The sequence below is a fragment of the Culex pipiens genome, chromosome 1 (genome assembly GCF_016801865.2).
Source record: "Culex pipiens pallens isolate TS chromosome 1, TS_CPP_V2, whole genome shotgun sequence".
Lineage (NCBI taxonomy): Eukaryota > Metazoa > Arthropoda > Insecta > Diptera > Culicidae > Culex > Culex pipiens.
This window is the reverse complement of record NC_068937.1, coordinates 21,437,093-21,460,384: the sequence shown is the minus strand read 5'-3', so window position 1 is coordinate 21,460,384 and position 23,292 is coordinate 21,437,093. Positions and strand designations below refer to the sequence as shown.

At 44.2% G+C, this 23,292-nt stretch overlaps 4 protein-coding genes and 1 pseudogene across 4 annotated transcripts; 3 read left to right on the top strand and 2 right to left on the bottom strand.

Moving 5' to 3' along the window:
• Positions 1-3,578: 3,578 nt before the first annotated feature.
• Positions 3,579-9,745, top strand: LOC120420217 (sin3 histone deacetylase corepressor complex component SDS3). Its single transcript, XM_039583204.2, has 3 exons — positions 3,579-4,097; positions 4,186-4,267; positions 8,155-9,745. The coding sequence occupies exons 1-3, from the start codon at positions 3,851-3,853 to the stop codon at positions 9,344-9,346; spliced, it is 1,521 nt and encodes a 506-aa protein (XP_039439138.1). The 5' UTR covers positions 3,579-3,850; the 3' UTR covers positions 9,347-9,745.
• A 207-nt stretch (positions 9,746-9,952) lies between these two features.
• LOC120420218 (uncharacterized) lies at positions 9,953-12,411 on the top strand. Its single transcript, XM_039583205.2, has 2 exons — positions 9,953-11,577; positions 11,640-12,411. The coding sequence occupies exons 1-2, from the start codon at positions 10,792-10,794 to the stop codon at positions 12,354-12,356; spliced, it is 1,503 nt and encodes a 500-aa protein (XP_039439139.1). The 5' UTR covers positions 9,953-10,791; the 3' UTR covers positions 12,357-12,411.
• Positions 12,412-12,492: 81 nt separating this feature from the next.
• Positions 12,493-13,938, bottom strand: LOC120420239 (uncharacterized). Its single transcript, XM_039583228.1, has one exon. It carries the CDS (start codon positions 13,936-13,938, stop codon positions 12,493-12,495), a length of 1,446 nt encoding a protein of 481 aa, XP_039439162.1.
• A 1,191-nt stretch (positions 13,939-15,129) lies between these two features.
• LOC120420222 (uncharacterized) lies at positions 15,130-16,497 on the bottom strand. The gene is made up of 2 exons (XM_039583210.2): positions 15,578-16,497; positions 15,130-15,520 (listed from the first exon to the last, which is right to left on the bottom strand). The coding sequence occupies exons 1-2, from the start codon at positions 16,355-16,357 to the stop codon at positions 15,143-15,145; spliced, it is 1,158 nt and encodes a 385-aa protein (XP_039439144.1). The 5' UTR covers positions 16,358-16,497; the 3' UTR covers positions 15,130-15,142.
• A 2,702-nt stretch (positions 16,498-19,199) lies between these two features.
• Positions 19,200-20,642, top strand: LOC120420240 (replication factor C subunit 3-like; annotated as a pseudogene).
• Positions 20,643-23,292: the final 2,650 nt, after the last annotated feature.

Sequence of the window (23,292 nt, the reverse complement as noted above, 5' to 3'; positions counted from 1 at the left end):
TTTGTTGGTTGGCACTTTACCGGAATTCTTGAAATTTGGCGCCAAAACGCTTCGCACAAGTTATCCACGAAAATTAGATATTAGGCATAAAAGACTAATTTTTATGCTTTCTAGTACTTCTTTCTGGATGTCTATAATAATGTCTAAAAATTATACATTTTTGTACACGCACGCAGGGATGGTATTTTCTCGTTTCCTCGCCGATGGCGAGGGCTTTTAGATATCGTCCCTCGCTCAAATCATCAAATTTTCGGCGTTCTTCCAAAATTGTATCAAGAGAGCGAAGCGAAAACGACGCCGATGAAATAGCGAGCAACGAACAAACCGATGCGTAAGACGGAAAAAAATCTCTCACACGGCCAGTCCCCTCGCTCAAAAAGCAAGAGAAAGAGCAATCGTGAAATTATCTCGCCCGTAAGCCCTGTAGAAATGAGTTCATTTGTGTGCGTGAGCTCCAGTGTACGTATACAGCAATTTCGTGTGCGTGTCTCTCCGGTTGGAACGATAATTCCATCGGAGCCAGCGATACGGTATTTCTCGTCGATTCGTTGGGCTTTCAATATTCGCGATAGCAAGCCGACCATCACTCGGCTGCGAAAGAGAAGAGAAATTTTAAGAGACGAGGAACAGACCGAAATATGCATCAATGATAGTGCGATGGTGATGGTTTACCTACCCTGCACGCACGTTCATGATCCCGCTGTTTTTGTCAAAACCGAACATACTCTGACTCAGAAATGAGTGAAATTCAGTCTGAATTCAACGGAAACCAGAGTAGAATTGACTGAAATCTGACAGAAAGCCCATCCCACTCACGACGTTCTAGCAGGATTCTAGCAGAGTTCTCACAGAGCACAGCATTCTAGCAGAAATGTTCCACCGTTCTAAGAGGATTCTGGTAGAACTGGCTCTGCTAGAATATTTCGTGACTGAGATTTACCTCGCCATTTACTCTACTCATTTCTGAGTAGGTTCGGTTTTGACGAAAACTGAGCGATTTTGAACGTGCATCCCCAGTCACGAAATATTCTAGCAGAGCTGGTTCTGCCAGAATCCTGCTAGAACGGTGGAACATTTCTGCTAGAATGCTGTAAGAATATCCAACTCTGTGAGAACTCTGCTAGAATCCTGCTAGAACGTCGTACCTGGTTCTCGACGTGCATGTATTTTTTTGGTGTGAAATCAAAAAAGATTCAATTTGCCTAAAGATTGTGTGTGTGTGTGTGTGTGACCTTTTTTCTGAAACGTAAAAAAACAAATCTAACTTTTTGCCTTTCTTACTAAAGAAAGGTTTAAGGCGAGGTTTAAGGTTTGCTTTTGGAAAAAACGCTTTACTCAGAAATCTTCAAAAATTCGTGCATGGGTTAGGAATCGCCCAGAACAAAGTCCTATTACTAATTTTAAGGTTTTGGTGCGCTCTTTCAATTCCATTTTGGCCTTGATTTTTGAGAGCTATTTTTTCGAAATACTTGAGCGATGTCTGTATCCTTTTTTTTTATAATTTGTGTCTTCCATCATTGGAAAACCGCTCGTAAAACCCACATATTTTTTATTTCTGATTTGTAGCCGTGGGATTGGAGACGAGAATTCTATTTTTAGGTTCACAATTTTGGGAGTTATTACAGTTTAATTTTTTTTTGTATAAACAGCTAAGAGCAGTTTATCGTTACTGGATGAACATCAAAATTTTGTAGTTCTCGCAATTTTGAAAGTTTACAAGGTTTAAAAATATTCAGTGTCAGAAAACTTTAATACGTCTTATTTTTTATGTTTTTATGTTTTTAGAGTTTGTAAGGTTTAAATGTTTTAAAAGGTATTATTTAAAAATGTAAATTTTAGAATTGTAAAATAGTTAAATTCTAAAATTATAGAATTCCACAAACTCATTTTTGGTTTTCGAGCTCGGCAGAATTCTGCCGAAATCAGAACAACTGATTTTTTCGGCAGAAAAATGCCGTACTTCAGCAAATTTACTGTAATTTTTCACCGAGTAATCGGTACAATGACTCACATTTTGCCGAGATTCGGCATATTTTTCTGCCGAGCGATAAGTTGTTCTGATTTCGGCAGAATTCTGCCGAAGTTCGGCATAAAAATCTGAGTGTGCAAATTTCGTATTTCTGAAATTCTCCTGTATCAACAATAAAAAAATATTACGTTCTTCAATTTTTTTATTTTGAATTTAAATTTTTAAATCCTTGAATCCTGAAATTCTTTAATTCTTACATTAAATAAAATCTAAAATGCTTAATTTTATTTTAATTCTCAATTCTCCAATTCTAACCAACTCTAGAGTTTCTAAGGACCAATAAACTATTGTCTTTCATATGTTTATAGGACCTAATAAAAAAACTCTAGAACTGCACATTCAGAATAACCCATTTCTGAGTGAAAATACTCGGTTTCGGTCAGAACCGAACCTACTCAGGTCTGAGTAAATGTTCATAACTCAGTTCTGAGTTAAAGTGGTTTTGACGAGTGGCTGGATGATTTTTGCTCAGATCCTCGCTCAGATCCCCAATATTCCTCTGGGTAAATTTCACTCATTTATTTGATTGTGAGAATCCTATTATTTTTTTCAAATAGGGATAGAAAAAATGACGAAGTTGATAAAATACTTTATTTAGTCGTATTTCATAGTTAATTAATTAATTTTAATTTATTGCGGATTTCAGAGATTTTTAGACAATCGTGCAATTTGTGGAAAGCTCTCCAACAAAGTGCACACCTCAAACTAAAGCAGAAAAAAACTATCCAAGACACAAACCCTACTTTGAAACTGTTCTAAAGTGGTCGAAAGCAACAAAGCTCAGTCGAGACACGAACCACTCTAGGCGAAAAGGGGGGAGAAGGGGTAGGATTTCAAGTGTGCAAATATTTGGTGTGCAGTTATGATTTGCAAGGGTGGAGAATTTGGTGCAAAGTGTGCAATATTTTTTTATTTTTTTTCACTGCGCTTTCTAAAGTCTTATAATTCGACTTTCCTGTTAACTCCGAAAAGTTTGTTGATTTACAATTTCTTCCATTTTTGCGATAAAAACATATTTTGACCGTAGTGTTGAATATTTCTTCTGACATCAGATCACATAAAATGGCGGCTTAGGTAATTTACTCACGACTGGTTGATTTTAACTCAGTCAGAGTGAAATTCACTCGGTGAAAGTTCAGTCAGAGTGAAATTCACTCGGTGAAAATCACTCAGGATGAAGGCCAGTGCTCCCTCTGGGTTACTCTGTTCTTGCATCTTCTAGCAAATAGAAAAATAGTTCCATTTTGACATATCAAAATGGTGCCGCTTTTCGACCCCTCTTTACCATCCAGGTGTTTACAATATAAAATGAGCCTAGAAATGAGCTTATTTTATATTTAAACAATCAAGCCCAACTCGACTTTTCCGCACAAAAAAAAAAAAAAATTACCCGTAATTTGAGCAAGTTCAAAAGGGCTGTGTAAATTGAACTCATTTATGTCTTCTTTTCAACTCACCGTGCACAACAAAAGACAGCTGTCACGCTCGCGCGTTGGTGCAAGTGAAACGAGAGTTGGCTTCTTCTCTCCCTCTCGCTCTGCCCTTCGCCGATCATTCTAGTGTTCGCGACGACGACGATTCGCTGGACGACATCGCAGCAAGTCGCGACATTTTTCGCTTTCAACAAAAGTGTTTTAATCGCGGAGAAAACGGGATTAAAAAGTGTGTGTTTTCCTGTGCTGAAAGCAACCGCAGTAGGCTCTTTGTTCGTGTCCAAGTGAAAAGCGGGTTTGTTGCGTCAGCCGGAACTGGGCGTCTTTTGCTGGAGCAGGAAAAGTTTGCATTTCTTTTTTCCCGAAGGGGTCAGCGGAAAGAAAAAAGATGTCTTCTTCGCCGTACATGAATAATATCAACAACAGCAGCGGCACTAGCGCTAGTGGCCACCATCACAACAACAACCACAACAACAGCCAAGAGTACGGCGCCGATCTGCTGCTGGACGGGGGTGCCCCGGGGGAAAGCAACAACCATCACGCGCAGAACGATCCGTTCCTGGAGGACGGACCGATGATGATGGGGGCCGCCGCCGGGGCACTCGACGATGACAACGTTGACGACAGCGAGGAAGGTAAGAAGTCATGGCTTGCTGTGGATTTGTTTTTGGTGTGTGGGAGAGTGGTTCAAAATGTTTGTTTGTGTTTTTTGTTCCGTTTTAGACACGGAAGAGGCCAGCGAAACGGAGATGGGTTCCAGCAGCAACCACCGGAACGCGGACGAACCGATCGAGATCAAGGAGCAGTGAGTATTAATTCGGGAAATTCCTATTGGAAGGTCAATGGACGCTTAGGGGAAATCATTTCAAACGTAGTCATTTTGTAAACAAATTTAGAAGAAGCTAATTGGACTGGCAAAACATTAAATTTTTAACAAGACATGGTCCAGTTGGATCTTTTTGATTTCCGAAATTTTGATGAAAATAGGGAGAGTCACTGGTTCAAGGTACCCTCATCAGGGGTGAGATTGGGTGCTGGGATCGCTGGGATTGAGTGTAAATGGGTCGATTTTGCTGACTCAACCGGGATGGGAAGAGGTATTTAAGGAGGTTGGGAAGGGCACCTTCGAAGGGTCGCAGCGTCGCAAGGACTGTGACTGACAGCTCGATCTTTGTTTGCATTAGGACACTGTGCCGGGGATTTATTCATTTTTTGAATTAAATTATAGTTTTTGCACTAACCCCGAGCAGGCCGCGGGTAATCGGCCCCTCCCTCTAACATTTACACACAAGATCCTCTGTAATTACTCGTAGCTTTAAGAAAAATGTAATTACAAAAGCCGACTCGGTCCTAACCAGGTCCCAGTACCGAAAAGGACCTAACCAAATAATTAAAAAAAATAGATTTTGCACTGAGCCTAGGAAAACAAAATTTAACCCAAAAATGACGAACTTCTCGCCACAGTGTCCTGATGCAAACAAAGATCGAGCTCGAGCTGTCACAGCCCTGCGAAATATGTTGGCTGACATATCGGACGGACAGTAAACAAAAAAACTAGCTATAAGTCGCCTGACAAAAAACTTTTGCTAGAAAGAGATAGCAGATCTGATGCAAACAAGCTCCCAGCAGCCATGTAAACATGCTTTGAATGTGTTGGTAAATTTCTGACTAGAAAGCCTTATGCAATTTCACCTGTCAAAATGCTTATCAACTCTTTCTCGTTTTGCTCTAGAAATCGAAGATATAAAAAATTTAAACCACAAAAATAATAATACAACATTCAAAAATATTAAATATAAAAGCCCAAGCACAAAAAAATCTGCCAAAACAATTCAAAGATTCTTAAATAATTAAAATAAATTACAAATTAGAAAAAAAAAACAGAAATTCTAAAATAAAAAAATTACAAATAATTAAACCACAGAAAAAAAACAAAATTTTAAGTTTTTTTTTTACAAAAAATTACAAATCTGGAGTTTTTTTAAAAGGTCCAATAAACCAAATTTCCAGTTTTTGTGTTTTTGAAACCGCATTGAGTCAGGGGTTTTAAAAAACACCCAAAAAGCAAAAAACTAAAAATTTGGTTTATTGGACCTTTAAAAAAAAACTTCAGAAATATACTAAAATACATCGCACATAGTACAATAAAAACCAAAACATAAAAATACAAAACTACAAAATTCAAAACAACATAAATTCAAAGATACAAAAACAAACACAACAGAACAACGAAACAAAATAACCAAAAATTATAAAACTACAAAAAAAAACTAAAAAAAAATTAGGGAAACAAACATATTTAAACAAAAAAAAATCAAAAATAAAACAGGGAAATTTTCAAAATAGACAAAAATACAACTATTTAAGGATAAGCAAAATGACATAAATACAAAAAAAAACCAAATAAATACAAGAATTTTATACTAAAAATTACCAACAAAAAAGACAATACAAAACTAAAATTACTGAAATTCCAATTTACAGAAAAATAATAATTCAAAACAACATAAATCCAAAGATACAAAAACAAACACATTAGAACTATATATATTCAATATATTTTGTATTTCTAAATTTTTGTTTTGCAGTTTTGAAAAAAAAAAATATAAAAAAAACAAAAATCAAGGAAACAAAAATTTACCGACAAAAAATTAAACAATGCAAAAAATACATAAAAAAATACAAAATTATATATATATATATATATATATATATATACATATATATATATATATATATATATATATATATATATATATATATATATATATATATATAATATATATATATATATATATATATATATATATATATATATATATATATATATATATATATATATATATATATATATATATATATATATATATATATATATATATATATATATATATATATATATATATATATATATATATATATATATATATATATATATATATATATATATTCAAAACTGTAAAATACAATAAATGCAAAAAGTAAAGCAAAAAATATAAATAATCAAATTACGTAAATAGGAAAACATAAACACACAAAATTGAAGCTACAAAAATTACACAAAATCAAAGATTATTCAAAAATACAAACTAAAAACATAATTACAAAAATCAAAAAAATCGAAGATACAACATTTTTAATCCACAAAAATACAACAAAGAAATGCAAAAAATCATAACTACAAATTTAAATAAAAAAATAAACTTAACTACAGAAGTAAACAAAAATACAACATTCAAAGATAAACAAAATGACATGAATGCAAAAAATACAAAATTATGTATACTCAAAACTACAAAACTATAAAATACAATAACATGCAAATATAATTAACAAAAATTAAATAATCAATTTCCAGAGATGAATAGGTCCTATAAACATATGGAAGACAATAGCTTATTGGACCTTTTCAAAAAAAAACTCAGGATTTACACAAATAGAAAAATACAAAAAATACATAAACAAAAAATTATGAAAAAAACCTAAATTTCAAGCTATACAAATACAAAATAAAAAGTCATAAAAATACAAAACCAAAAATCTAGAAAAGCTACAATAATCCAAAAATTCAAAGATACAAAAATTTTAATCCGCAAGAATAAAACAAAGAAATGCAAAAAATCATAATTAAAAATATAACAAAACAAAAAAACTAACTAAACTTCAAAAATAAAAAAATTAAGATTCAATTTAAAAAATGGTAGAATCTAAGTCTTTACTCGATTATCCGTAGATTGAAACGAAATTTGTTTGAACTTGCCAAATAAAACTTTAGAATTATGGATTGTTTTTTAGATCTAATAAATTTTTTAAAATAGTTTTTTGCTTTTTGGATGTTTTTAAATTCTTCTGACACAAGGCGCATTTAAAAACACCCGTAAAGCAAAAAAAATAAAATTTTGTTAGTTGGACCTTTTTTTAAAATAAATACTTTAGAATTGTTGATCTCTTGATTCTTTAAAGAATTATTTTTTTAATTATTTGCTTTTTTTTTTGATTTTAGAATTATATATTTATTTTTTATTTTTAGAAATTTTTAAAATTCTAAATTTTGAAATTCTTTGAATTTATGTTTTTTATATAAATATTTTTCTACAAAAAAATAATTGTTTCCTTTTGGTTTATTTATTGCACACTTTGCACCAAATTCTCCCCCTGTGCAAATCATAACTGCACACAAAATATTTGCACACTGAAAATCATACCCCTTCACCTTTTTACAACTTGCACGATTGTTACAAAATCTGTGAAATCCTCAATATTTCTTGACTAAAACAATATCAAGATTTTTGGTCTTTCAAGATTCTCAAGATTCCGCCCTTAAGCGGTATACGAACTTCGGAAAAAAAAAACAAATGGGCAGCAGCGACAGCGAACGCAAGCTCGAAAGGATGAAGAGAAGCCCCAAGAAATCGTTCCCTCTGCTTTGTTCTGCTGTTCGTAAAGCCATTTCTTAACCCCTTTTCTTGGGAGGTGCGTATTGGCCCTTACGAGGCAACTCTGAACGATTTTTCATCTTGGTGAACCTCGTTGGATTATTGCACGACTCGTGCTGAATAATTCTTAATTTGAAAAAAAAAAATGAACACACAAACATCCATCTTTTTACGTAGCATCGCTGCTTGGGTGGCACGTCGACGAACAAAAATGAGAAATTTTTTCTAAAGACTTTCCCTCTCTCTCTATCCTCAGAATGTACCAGGACAAGCTGGCCTCGCTCAAGAAGCAGCTGGACGAGCTCCGCTCCGGCACCCACCCGGAGTACCTGCGCCGGGTCAAGAAGCTCGAGCACCAGTACAGCGAGCGTATCCGGCTGAACGAAATCTACCGCGAGTACCTGATCAACTGCGTCGAGCGGGACTACATCCTGGAGAAGAACGCCGCCGTCAAGGAGTACGAGGAGAAGAAGGTGGACCTGAAGGAGAACCTGATGACGGACTTTGAGGACCGCCGGAAGATGATCGAAACGGAGCGGGCCACGATGGAGCTGACGGGCGATTCGGTGGACGTGAAGCCGACCATCACACGAAAGCTGCGCCGCCGTCCAAACGAACCGCTGCCGGTGCCGGAGAAGCGTCGCAAGCCGACGACCGGGCAGTTGGTTCTGCTGCTGGACGAGAAGGAGGTCGAGAACGATTTGAAGCTGATTAGCCGCGGAAAAGCGGCGCAGGTCATGAGGAACCATCAGCAGCAGCAGCAACAACAGCAAGCTAACGGCGGATCCGGAAGTGGTTCGTCCAACTCTCACGCGCAGATTGCGCCAATCACAAACAACGGCACGGCGTCGATCGTCAACAACAGTGTCGTTGCTCCCTCGTCGACGATCCCGACTCCGACGCCGCTCATCAACGCCAGCTACCAAATCAACAGCTCCTCTGTTGGTTCTAGCGTGGCGGCACCGTCTACGACGACGACGGCCACTCCGTCGTCAACGGTCACTTCCAGCGAGCTGACGCTGGCTTTGCCCCAATCGACGACGACCCCGGCCGTCAGCAGCAGTCCGGTCGTCGTCGCAGCTTCACAACCGTCGCCGGTGGCGACACAGACCGCGTCGCCCGCGCCGACGACGACGACGACCCCGGTCAACGGTCAACCACCGATGGCGGCCGTGGTTCCGGTCGCGTCCCAGCAGAATCCAGCCCAGCCGGCGCCGCTGGTCGAGACGCGCATCGAGGACGGCAAGCTGCTGTACGAGCGCCGCTGGTTCCACCGCGGCCAGCCGGTCTACGTCGAGGGGCGGGACATTCAGCGCTTCTCCGCCAACATTTCCGCCATCGGCAGCGAGGCCATCTGGGTGAAGAAGACTTCGGACGGGCAGAAGGTGCGCATCTTTACGAACCAGCTGAGCCGCGGCAAGGTTTCGATCAAGCGGCGCGCCAACTGAACGGTTCTTCTTTGTGTACTGTTCGTCCCCATCCATCTTTTTTGTCTGTTTTGTGTCGCGCGATCTCAACTCTTTAACTACTTGAGAGCCAGAGAGAGAGAAAAAGAGAGAAAGAGAAAACAAATCTTATGTGAAAATTACAGAAGAAAAAGTACTTCTTCAAAGTCGAGTTCTGCAAACATGAACAAAACATTTGCGTAAGGTAAATGGCAACACGATTGATACTGATTTGAATTACTTGAACAATGAATCATTCAAAACTTGAATAAAAATAAACCAAGAGAGAAACAGAGCAGAGAAATAGGTATTGTACTAGCCAGCTTAGGCAGCAGAAGCAGCAGCATTAGAAGTCTGTGTGTGTGTGAACGAGAAGTAAAAGTAAAGATGTTTTAAAACCTGAAAATTGAAAAAAAAAATGGGGGTGTTTTCCTTGTAGTGCGATATCACAAGCTCCTACTTTTTTACTTCACAATCCGAAATCGACGGGTCTTCGAGGGAAACCTTCTCATGGACGGAGACGAAGTCTTTCAGGTTAGTACATGTTTTACTAAGCGTAGCTGTGGCATCTCCAGGATTCAGATTTTTCAGGAACGCGTAGCACAAATCGGCAAATTTGCAAAATGCAAAGTTTCTCTCAAAACTTGTTTGTCGGCGACTAGAGCTGCCCTCGACTTTGTCAAACATGCTCGAATGTTTGCAGTGGATGTCGGTGAAGCAACGAATCGAGTACAACACCCTCGTTTGAAAGAATGGATGGCGCCACAATACTTGACGGAACTGCTATCCATGAGCATGACACTAGAAGAGTTGACGGTCTCAGATTGCAGAACTGGAAAAAGGCATGCACGCAGAACTCGCTGTTTTACAAAGGATTTAAGCTCTACAACCAGCTTCCAGAGGCTGCTGAGATGACGAGCAACATAAACGAGTTTAAACGGAGCTGCAAGGAGTTTGTACGGCAACGGCCGTTGGAGTAGAAGTGATCCAGGATGGTACTGTGACGAAGAGCACGTTATGACGAATCTGATCAAAGGTAACACGTATCTGGACGCTGTTTAACCCTATGTGCTCATATGCGTTTGGAAAAGCAAATGGTTTCAATACCCTAAATCTATTGATTGAGAAAAATACTCAGCACATATTCGTAAGAGCGCCTTGACATGAGATACGAGAGATATTGATGAGTATACACGGAACAAGAGTAAAGATTGCAGGACACTCTCAAAACACGAACCAAGAATTATCGAAAGATAACTGCTCGTAAACCTTCCATGCTACAAAAAATTAAGTAAACATCTTCATCGAGATGACATCATAACTGCGTGGTTGCAGACCATTTTCTCAAGAACTTCAATTGAAGTGCTAATTTATTCGCCAAACAACTCGCACCGCTCGTTTGAACACCACTCGCATTCTCTCCAAACTCTTCTCGAGATCACCACGCCATGGCCAACGTCGTCACCGGTCCTCAGCAGTTCGACCTACCGCCGGAACTCTGGCCGCGAATCTTCGCCCACTTGCAGCCCCAGCAGCTCTTGTCGCTCCGACTGGTTTGCCGCCGCTGGAAGGCGATTGCAGATCGCGAGCGGCCCCTCTGGAACCGCATTTGCATCCACGTTCCAGACGGAGTGACGCTGGACGCCCGATTTCGAATGAAGAGCTGCGCTCCATCAGTGACCTGCCTCAAGCTGAACCGGGCAAACATCGTCACCGTTGACTCGTGGTGGCGTTCTCTCGGCGAACGGTTGACCTGCATCGAGATGAGGGATTGCCGGGTGGCGCTCGGGACGTTGCTGGGGATGTTGAGGTGCACGCCGAATTTGAGGCGGCTGTCCTTGCGGTACACTGCGTTCACTTGTAGGGAGGAACCGGTCGTGAACTTCAAGTTGGATAGGATGGAGGAACTTGACCTGTACTTTGAAGAACTGTTCGAGGTTTACGTGCGGATCTTTCCTCGGTTGCGTAGGTTTTCCTACGATCATATGGAAACGGACTGGGACGGGATACGGGACCGGTTGATACAATCGACACAGGGAACGCTGCAACATCTGGAGTTCTACCCCACGGCAAAGCTGCTTCAAGCCATGACCAGCATGGATCGTCTCCGGCTAAGCAGTGTAACGCTGTTTACTCACATGCAAGATCATGATCAGCATGACGCTGCGCGGCTGTGCCGCGTTCAACAATCGCTGGAGCGGCTTGTAATTCCCGGTGTTGTTGCCCAAGATTCGGTGAGCATCTACCCGTTGACATGGCGGGCGCCGTTGATGATCTAACGTGAGCTTTCTTTCAGATACTTTGCGAAATTGGCCGCAATCTGCGCGGACTCAAAGTCCTCGACACGTACATCGAAGAAATGGAAGCTTGTCGGCCGACCTTCCTGGCAACGATGCCCAACCTGGAGCTTCTAACCCTCAGAGGATACGGCAAGCAACCGATCGACTTCACCGGATTCTCGAACCCCAATTTGAGGCAAGCTCGCTTCTGGTACTTGTCCTTCGAACAAGCCAGTCTGTCCTCATTCCTGAACGGTTCCCCAAACCTCCAACTCCTATCGCTGAGCGATTGCGATCTGACCGAGACCCGCTTCATCCAACCACGCACCGCCAACCTGCTCCAAACTCTCGAGCTGCTCGACGGCGACCACATTCCCAACAAATCCCTGCTCCAACTGACCACCCGCTCGCCCCACCTCAAGACCCTGACGCTGAACCGGCTCCCGAACCTGGACGACGCCACGTTCCGGGCCTTGTACCGCGCGTTGCCCCGGCTGACCCAGCTAACGCTGGAGGCCTGCGACGGCGTAACGGTGTTCGGCGGCTTGCGGCACCTTCTGATCCGATGGCCGAGCGCGTTGGAGCGGGTGGAGGTTCGGAGTGGTGAAGACGAGGCCGTCCGGAAGTTGGTGCGGGAGGTTCGAGAGGGGTTGGAAGGATTTGGGGTGCGGTACGAGGGAAGGCGATTGGGTGAGGGTAAGGAATCTGATGTAAGACATCAGTTTAGTCGCTAATTTGATCAAAATCTTAAATAAAACAAGGAAATTTTACATAAAATTGTGGTTTTAATCTGTCAAAAAACAACACTCTCACGAAGAGTGGCTCACTTTTGGGATCGAAAGACTCTCGCACATACTTTTTTCACCGGGCTCAGCTAGGAAAACGTCGAATCTCCTGGAATTTCGATTGCGACTTGGCCCGGACCTGGACATGCTCGAGGGCACGGTGCCGGTTCACAACGTCCCTGGCGCAAGCCGCCGTTACGGAGCAAAAGTCGAGCGTTAGGCGCGCAAGTCGCGGCAACTGGCGACACAGCTTCCGAACCGTGGCGTCGCCAACGCGCGGCATCGATGTCAGAGCCAAGGTCTCGAGGTGGGGGGTCATTTCGGCCAGATGGAGCAGCATTTTGTTGGTGAAGGGCGTTGCGGGGTAGATTCGCAGATATTGTAGGTTGGTTTGAGGGGGTGGCGAAACGGCAGGGATGGCTCGGTTTTCAAACTGTACGAACCAAAGGTCCAGATGGAGAAGCGACGATTGCGCGGCCAAAACTGCCAACAGGTCGGACCAGCTGTCCATGGCGCATTTTTCAAATTTAAGCTCCTTAAGCTTGCTGGAAATCGACCGTAGACTGCTCGCCACGAGTTCAACGCCGTCTAGTGTTAGCGCCGTTAGGTTTGGGCAGTGAAATCCGTTGAAGTTCAACGCTTCCTGCCCTCCACCAATGTTCAGCTCTTCCAGCAGCGGCATCGTGGCCAGAAAATCCAGTCCATCTTCATCCACCAACCCGACGGTGAGCCGTTTGAGTCCGGGAAGGTTCGTGCCGATTTCACAGAGAACCGAATTTCGTCGGATTGTAACGAGCAACTCTTCAAGGCTCGGTTGAAACCTGCTCAAACTGAGAGCGTACTCGTCCTCCTGCAGGTCGGTCAGCTCAACCGACTTCAACTGGAGACGCTCCATCAGGCTCATCTTCTGCAGCACGTACGGCGTCATCCAAAGCTTCAACCGCTGCAACGTGTCCTGGACGGACTCGATCAAGCGCGCCGTCGCCCGGTCGTGCTCACCGTCGTCTTCCAGACTCAGCTCGCGCAAGCGCGGACACAACCGCCCAAAAAGGTCCAACAGGTCGTCGGAGTACTGTATCAACTCAAGACTCTCCAAACGCTCCAACCGGAAATCCACAACTCCACCATTTCCTCCAGACGCAAACTCCACAAACAATAGCCCGAGTTGGGTCAAGTTCGGCGTCCGCCGGAGCATCCCAAGAAACGACTCCAGTGAAACGTGACAACCTCGCATCCGAACGCAGGTCAAGTGCGTCGGCCACCACGAATCCACGGTTACGATCCTCACCGCTTCTAGTTGAACCTCCGCAGCCGGTGCGATGAACGGTCGGAAGTTCTCGTCCAGCGTGACGACTTCGTCTGTAAATTTGATGCGAAGCCGGGTCCAGAGAGATCGTTCGCGATCTGCGATCGCCTTCCAGCGGTGACAAACCAACCGGATCCGCAAGAGCTGCTGGGGCTTCAAGTGTGCAAAGATCTGCGACCAGAGTTCCGGCGGCAGGTCGAACTGCTGAGCGACGACGCTGGTCATGGTGTGGTGATCTGGCGACGAGTTCGGGTAGAATGTGAATGACGCACCTTTTCTGGTGTTCAAATGGGTGTGATGAGAGTTGTTTGACGAATATATTAGCACTTCAAATAAACAGTAATCACCATCGGTCAAACAAGTTCGTCATCATCCACAAATCGTTACTACCTACTTTTTAATCCGGTGCTTCTTTCCTTTGCAGTCCTTTATTTTGAAGGTATGCTTTTTTAGACGAAGGGCTGCTTTCATCAACATCATAAACTTTGAAAAATATTTGCAACGGCCTAATTTTTTTGCATTAAAAAAATATCCTAGATTTTTTTTTATATTCTACTAAAATAAAACATATTAGAAAAAACGTAACTTAATCCACCTTTAGGTGGTTGGTGCCTTCCTCTCATTTATAGAGTGATTACAATCCCCTAAAGTGTCCACGTGGTTTATGGATCTCCCCTAACGTGATCGCAGCACCCAAGAGGTCCTAATAAAAATAAGTGACGAGTAAAAAAAAAACAGACTTCCTACAGGCTTTTTGTCAAGATTATACAGACACCGCCTTTCAGGAAAATGGCATCCCTCTACAAGGCTTTTTTTCGTGGCGATCAGACGGGACCATTTGAGGTTATGTAAATTCAGACTATTTTTTAAACTGCTTGTAATTTTAGATAGGTAAGTCAGATCTTGAAAATTCTTAATCCACCTAAAAGGTCTTCTCATATGCTTTCTAAAAATATATAACATGTGAGGGTTTCATGAAAAAACCACCCTCTTTACCATAATTTTAATTTAATATGAAACAGTTTTTTTAACATAACTTTTTAAATACATGATCAAACTGCATGAATTTAAATAGCAACTTAGGGGACGTTACGACGGATCGATTAAAACCATTCCGGCCAAAATCGGTTGAGCCTGTGACAAGATATTCCAGTGATTCAATACACATGTCTACATACAGCCAAACACACAGACATTTGCTCAGCTGGTGATTCTGAGTCGATATGTACAAATGAAGGTAGGTCTAGGAGGTCTAACTAAAAAGTTCTTTTTTCGAATGATTTTATAGCCTTTCCTCAGTAAAGTGAGGAAGGCAAAAATGGTATTACAAATTACGATCGTAATATTACGATCGAATGCAATATAATCACCACGTTCAAGTTCGACGAGACGAAAATAAAAGTCGGGTTTCCGTCACTGCAGTCTTTATTCAACACAACTTGAACAATCGACAACATCCGGACCGCTTCTTGCAATGCACTAGTCGAGTCAGCAGTGGCAACAGGCGCCACAGAGTCTGCAGGGTAGATTCGTCAACGGACGGTGGCTTGCACAGATGGGAACCGCTTAAGAACGCTTGCAAGCTGTTTTCAACGGGCTGCAAACAGTTCAGGTAGAGTTCGTTCAAATTTGTACACTTGTACTGGGTGAAGTTGATCAGCTGCTTGTTCAGCGATGCCGTGAGGGATAATTTCTTCAGGTGAGGCATCGTGGCCAGGAATGAGGGAGTAAGGATCGTTTCAACCTCGGCTAAACCGGTCTCGAGTTGTCTTAGTCGAGGCAGCTTTGTCCCGATAAGACAAAGCATCTGGAAATTAAGGTCAACATCAAATTACTAGATCAAACTTCCAACAACCTTTCTTACTGAATTTGGAGCATCCACCTTGGGCATGATAAGCTCCTCGATGGACGGTTGAACATGGCACAGATAAAGTGCAGCGACCTCGTACGATCCAACCACATTCAAGTGCTGCAGCTGCAACCGGTTCATGAGGCTCATATTCAGCGCGAGGTACTTTGTTGCCCTGAATCGTAATCGTTTCAGCGTGCCCTGAACCAACTGGATCAATCGGCAACTCTGTTCCTGTCCAGAACATCCAAGTTCCAAAATTAAACTGCTCAACCGCGGAAACACCTCTCCGAAAACGCCGAAGGTCGAATCAGCTCGCACATGGAACTCCCTCATTTTCAGCAGCTGAAAATCTCCAACGGGTTCCTCCTCGCAATCAACCAACACCATGTACAGCGACAGCCGTTCCAGGTTCGGAGTGCGCCGCAGCATTCCCAACAACGTCTCGAGCGTCACCTTACAGCACAGCAAATTAATGTCCGTAAGCCGCTCCCCCAACGGAACCCACCAAGAGGATTCTACCAGCAGAATCTTCGAACCGTTCAGTCTGATTGAGGTGGCCGGAGTCCACCGGTCCCGCGCGAACTGCTCGTCCAGCTGGAGCCCGTAATGGAACCGGTGCCGCATCTTGGCCCAAAGAGAGCGCTTCCGGTCTGCGATGGCGCGCCAGCGGTGGCAAACCAGTCGGGCTGACAGTAGGGTTTGGCCGTTCAAGTGCGCGAAGATTTGCTCCCAAAGTTCCGGCGGGAGATCGAACTCGTGCTGGCCCGGAGGGGGATCGGGCATTGATGCCATTCTCGTCGGAATAACGCTGGATTTCTTTTGAAGTTTAATTTGTTTTTAATTTATTTTGTTTGGAATCAACTTACACGAAAAAATGCGATTAATCGAGAGTCGGCAAAACAATCGGAATCTCTGTTTGTCAATTTTGACATCTACGTCAAAAACACAAAATTTGTCATTTAATAGAGCTTTATGACGTTTCGCGTACACACACTAGCGCACCATTTGATTTTGCTGGCCGGACAAAATTTAACCTCACTTTTTTTCGTGTGCGTACACGCAATACATGCGCACGTAAATAACTCTATGACGCCGAGTCGGTTTTTCGGTTGGAAATTTGACAGCTCGCGTGAAAATCGAATCGTGATCCACTCAAAATAATCTACACGTTGATGCTACCTGAAAAATCACGTAACCCCGATTTTCCCCTCGCTAGGCTCGTTTTACGTGACACACGTAAAAATAATGTGAAAGTGTACTGGCAAAAAAATGTTTTCACGTTGATGTTACGTGAAAAGCCTTATGGTATTTTTCCACTAGGGTTTTCCTTGTAATTTGTATGTGTTTTGAAATGTAACTTCAACGGAACTCGAATGCACCATTCGTCGAAATTTCTACGTGATTATTTTAGTATGAAAATTGATGGCGTCCGGCGAAGACTGGCTGCCGAACTTGATCTCGCAAAATTTTATCAAAGATAGAATAGAAGGTAAGTTAAATTAAGTTTGAATGATTTTATTTATAAATAATTATTTATTTATTTTTTGCAGCGGCCGAACTCTGGAAGCAGCACACTTTTACCGGTGGCCACTTGGATTCTGGCCAGTTCTAATATAAGCGGTTGGTCGTGGTGATCGACGCAACCGAATATGTCACGGACATTGCGGACACTTGCCGGGGTGCTCCGGAAGAGTGTGATGTTCATTTGCGGCCATCTTATCGTCGGCCTTGGCCAGTGTGGTACCCTCGCCAAAGTTCTTCGAAGCAACAAGCTGTATCCGGCAAGATCAACGAACCCGTGCAAGGAATTTGAGAGCTGAACGTGGTCGCCCCAATCATCTTTAACATCTTTCTGGCCACGCCATACTGGCCAACCATCCGAGAACCCAACTTGATCGGAAACTTTGCCTAGTTGCTCACAAAGAACCCCCCCCTGGTGATGTGCAGCCACGTTAACGTGGCACGGACAGAAGTACCGCAACTAACGACAACGACTTTGAAACGGGTTCCCGTGCGGCCACAAAAGTGCAGCGGAAACAGAAAGCTACGCACGAACGTCTTCCTGCTCGGTTTCATGAGAGACTGGGCCATTTTTTACCATGTTAGCAAAGGAAAATTGAATAAAACTATGTTTTAAATTTGAATTAGATCTGCATTGCTTGTTTTTTTTTCTTTTTGATAAAAAAAAATATCTGAAATTAGACCATATTAGTACAAGAAGGTTCCTTTAATGTTTACTACAACAAACATGTAGAAATCATCAATTGATTCATTTAGCTTTTACGTGTGAAGCACGTAGAAACGACGTGAAATGATCTGGCCAAGCAAATTCCGTTTCTACTAGGGCCGCCTCGTAGAAGTTACGTGAAAACTTTAGTGGAAAAATACCACATAGCTTTTCACGTAGCTTCAACGTGAATATTTTTTTGAGTGGACGCGGCTACCACGAACCGAAATATTAGAGGGCTTTTGTTAATTTGATTTGGTTAACCGCGGTGGATTTTCTTGAAATAATTCGAACTGTCAAAAATCCACCAAAGCATCTACCGGTGGATACTTTTCTACCACAGATTTTTGTGCGATCAATGTGGTAGATGCTTTGGTGGATTTTTGACAGTTCGAATTATTTCAAGAAAATCCACCGCTGTTAACCAAATCAAATTAACAAAACCCCTAGGTTTTACACCGTGACGTCATTTGACAGCTCGTGTGCACTGTTTACATGGTCTTCGTCGATTGTCGACGAATTTCCCCGAACAAAATCGACGAGCTCATCGAACTGTGCTAAGTCCACCCCCCAGAGATCGAAAGTCCGTAAACCCACGATGTTTTGTAAGGCAACGATGTTTTTCGATCAGTTCGATGAACTGTATCTTGCGCGTTGGAAAGAAAGGGAAAGCATGCTTTTGTTTTTCATCGAAGTTTCGATTCTCTTGCTATCTCGCTTTTGCCAAATTCCGAATGCTGTCAAACGAAAAAAAACACGTTTTCTTGCGAATTTCAAAGTTTGGCATGAGGTTGGTTATCTTCAAGGTAATAAGAAGTTTTGATTAAGTTTGATTGATTTTGTTTGAGTATTTTATTAACTAAAGTAATTTCAATTTATTCCTCTTTCAATAAAGGTGAAGAACCCGGCGGAACAACGAAAGGTTTGGTTTGATTTGAGACGTGCCGGACCAGATAAGACTTCACACGGTGACTTCAAACCTACTGTCCAACTTCCGGACGACACCCACCACCACTTACGAACTTTTGCTTGGTTTTATTTTTTACAGCCGACCTCGAATTCCAACCGTCCGCCGGGACGCGAATACTTGCTGCTTTGACGGAAGAACGTGTCGGACGAGGTAATGGCCACTGTAATCCGCGAGGAAATCGGTCGAATGATCACGACAAGGAGTATTAATTAACGGAAGTGGACATCCCAACGAACGAACGAAGTAAAATCAACAAACAAAAATCTTCCGAAGTTCGCGGATCGTCGCTGCTGGATTTCGCGTTTTATTCGATTCAAGTGCTTGTTAAATCCTCCGGAAATGGCTCCGTCGAGTGCGACCCGACCAACAATCTGCTATTCTCCGCGTCGGGTGCCTTCATCAAAGTGTGGGACCTGCGCTAGAGCAACATCCGCCCGATGGTGACACTGTGGTATGATTTTTTTTCTTGGTTTTTTAGAGCTGTTACTAAATCTGGTTGTTTTTGTAGTTCCTCCGGAGCGATTCTTCCGGCGAATGCTTCGCTGTCCGATCTGATTCCGGGCGAGTGCTCGATCACGACGCTGAAGTTGGGAGCTTCGGGCAAACTGTACACGGCCGCTTCGGATAAGGTGCGGATCTGGGACCTGCGGACGTTTTCCTGCCTCGGAAGGCTTTCGGGTGGACACCAGGCTGCGGTTATGTGTCTTACGGCCTGGGAAGGGCCCAACAACACTGATCTGATGGCGACCGGTTCCAAGGACCACTACGTCAAGGTGTTTGAGGTTAACTCGAGAGGAGGCACGGTTCCGCCGCTGCTCAACCTGGAACCGCCGCACTACGACGGAGTGCAAGCCCTGGTGGTGGCAAAAGATGCAACCGGCGTTGACGCCGAGCTGTTCTCTGGGAGTAGAGCTGGCCAAATTGGATTACCATAAGACGCGAGCGGGCACTTGATCAATCTTTGCGTCCAGGGCGACTTTCCGCATCTGATGTTCTACGGCCCGTCTGGAGCCGGCAAGAAGACTCGGATCATGTACCTGCTGCGGGAACTGTACGGCCCGGGGTTGAGCGGCTGCGCAACGAAATCATGAACTTTACCACACCGTCGAACAAGAAGGTGGAGATTATGATGGTGAGCAGCAACTACCACATCGAGGTGAATCATTCGGACGCGGGAATCCACGACCGGGTGGTCATCACGGATATGATCAACAGATTACCCAGACGCTGCAGGTTGATCCGGGCGGACAGAGGGAGTTTAAGACGATCGTGCTGTCCGAGGTGGACCAGCTGACGAAGGACGCCCAGCATGTGCTCAGACGGACGATGGAAAAGTACGTGGCCACATGCCGGTTGCTGTGCGTCAACTCCACGTCGCGCGTCATTCCGGCCGTTTAGAGTCGATGCTTGGGCAGTCGCGTGTCGGCGTCGGTATTTAGAATAGCATCTGCAAGAAGGAGGGTCTCGACATTCCGCCCGAGCTGGCCACCCGCATCACCCAGAAGTCGGACTACAATTTGCGCCGGGCCATCCTGATGCTGGAGGCGTGCAAGGTTCAGCAGTACCCGTTCACCGTCGGCCAAGACTTACCGGAGATTGATTGGCAGGTGTTCCTCCGGAAGATGACGAACCAGATCGTGCAGGAGCAGAGTCCGCAAAAGCTGGAAACGGTCTGCGAACGCTGTACGTGATCTTCCGCGGGTTGGTGGAGAATCTGTTCAAGAACTGCGACATGAGCCTGAAGACGCAAACGCTCAACTTTGTACGAGCACCGGATGCAGCAGGACAGCAAGCACATCTTCCACCTGGAGGCGTTTGTGGCGCAGTTTATGGCACTGTACAAGAAGTTTTTGAACCCGGCTTCGGTGATGGAACGATGACTGGACTGACCGTCGAAACAACAACGATGCCGTTTCAATTGTAGAACGATGCAGCAAAAAATCGATCGTAACCAAGCAAGTCTTCCCCAAAGAGTCCGCAGCGTTGCTTACCGGACAGCAGGAACTGGTCTTGTTCTGTCCCGGCGATCGTGATGGAACCGGTGAACAGTTTACTAGTAGTGAGTTAACAATTGGTAATTAAATACATAAATAAATTTATTAATTTCCACAGAGTTCTCCCTACCATCCTCCGGCTAGAAATGGCTGGGACACTTCATGGACGAACCGGGCACTGGAGTGCGTTTGATATGGAACTGTCGGGAAGTGGCGCAGCGCATGGCCAGTCGGTGGCTGCGGAATCGGTGCTGCTGAAGGACAGGTTGAAGTTCAGTTCGAGGAATAAAATGACCGAGTTGTCAAATGTTCCAATAAGGAGGATAAAGACTCTGGTTCAGCAGCGGCATCGGACCAGACCAGGTGTTCACCGATGACTGCCTGGCCGTGTGAGGCGAGTTCGAGGGTGTGCATCAGGTACAACGAGCTCAATGAACTTGAATCCGTCCTCGACGATGAATCTGCAGCCGGAATACCAACACCTGTGCGTTGATCAATCGCTGAAGGTCAGTTAAAACGCGGACGATTCAGTATACCCAATTTTGGCCACGAACAACAATTCCAACTCGTGGTTTCGAATCCCAGTGTAATAATTTTTTTTCTGTTTTTTTAATAGGTTGGTGCCGTCCGGAACTGACCTCGCGTTTAGCCCCTTTCTGGCACTGGGTCATCAGAGTGGTGTACTCGACACCTTCGAAAAGACCGGGCCCCTCTCCGTTAGCCATACGTTTTAAGAAGCCCGAGTCCAAAACTATCGATTTACAAATGAACGCGATCTTTTCGTCCTTGCAAGGATCCCGATCGACGCAGCACACAACGCAGGGTTCTTCAAAGTCTTCGCTGGTGTACTTGTTGTGTACCTTGATCTAGAAGATTGAGAGCCCGTTAATCCACGAAACGAGACCGCGTGGTGTTGCCGGCACCGGGCACTCCAATCAGAAGCAAGTGACCTTGCGGTTGACGGAAGATAAAATCGATACGCAGCACGTGCGCGAGAACTTCGTCAAACAGCACCAGCGGCACGTCCAGCTCTTCCTCGTAAAACACCTTCAACCGCGCCTTGACGTAGTCTCGCAGCTCGGCCCGGTTGACCCGGTGCCTTCTCGCGATCCAATCTGGGAAAGTGCTTCATTGCGACAAGGTCGATGTTTTCGTTGGTCCAGCGATGTTCGGATTCCTCAACCAATCGGTCCTGGAACAGACGAAGGGCTTCGTGGGCCCACAGCCGAACCAGTCCTTCGACAGCGAGGTTGTCCGGCGAACGAATAGCTTCACAGATACCGCGAGTTAACGTAGTCCTGCTGCGTGTCCTGGGTGAAGCGATCCTGCGACGACAGATAGAACTCGACCATTGCGTTGGTTGAAGGTTCGGCGTACCCGCGAAGGCTAGTCGACGTAAACAATCGGGACGTGACGCAGGAAACGATGGAACAAAGTTTTACGGCCGGGGTTCGTCGGCGGGTTACAAGCTCCGACCAATACACCGTACAGCGCTTCCTTCGTCATGGCCTTTGGGTCGATTACGTACGCAACTCCTTTGGTGCCCTCGAAGCGTTCCAGTTGGAACGTCCGGCTGTCTTGCAGAGACTTGAGTGCCTCCTGGATGGTTTGAATCGACTGCGAGACGGCCGAAAGCATGCGTTCCTCGAGACGGTTGTCAAGAGGTTTCGGATGGCTTACAGGAGGAACGACAAAACGCGTGCGTACAGTCAAAGCGGTTGAAAAAGACTTTTATTTACATAAACAGAATGTGACAGCTAGAGGAGCACGTCACTCACGACAAGCGCAGTAGCGCAGCAAAAAGAGGGGGGCAGTGGTTGTTATCTCAACACCCCTGCTCAACCACAGCACATCTCAACTACAAAAACAGTAGCTCCAACTCTCCGGACAATCCGAAGCATCCCGTCTACACTCTTACACGGCAATCGACGCAGCCAACACCTAGGGGTGTTCCCCTGCTGAAGTCCATCTGGCTGCGCGTTCTTCTTCTTATTGATGATCCAACGAAAACACCAGCCGGAACGTTCTTGTTCGCCTCGTACTTGTCAGCCACAACTCCGTCACCTCGCTTCAAACGACTCCACTTGCAGGTGACCGGTGTGCGACCAATGGGGAGCATCGTCAAAGAACAATTTTTATTGCACCCCAACGAATCAATCACCTCGTCCGGTTTCGTCCTCTCAGCAATCGTTTGCGTGATGTTGTCGATGTAACTCGTAGCAAACAAGGCGAATCCGCGTCCACGGCCCGTTTCTCCATCCGCACAAGCTGTTCCGGATTCTTCATTTTCTCGATCATTCGGCTCAGTTTCAGGTTCTTCGTCCCAACGGCCAAATTCTTCTTCAGCGGGATCACCACCAGGTTCATCAGCATCGGCAGCAATCGGACGCACCAAATTCTGCTGCTTTCTTTCCAGCCCGATTTCAACCCGTTCACCGGCTTCGTACCCGACATCTTTCCGACTGGGTACAACCCAAGTTCCACACGGTGTTTGTTTACCTGCACCGCACGTGTCGCAAACGATCGTTTTCTTGCA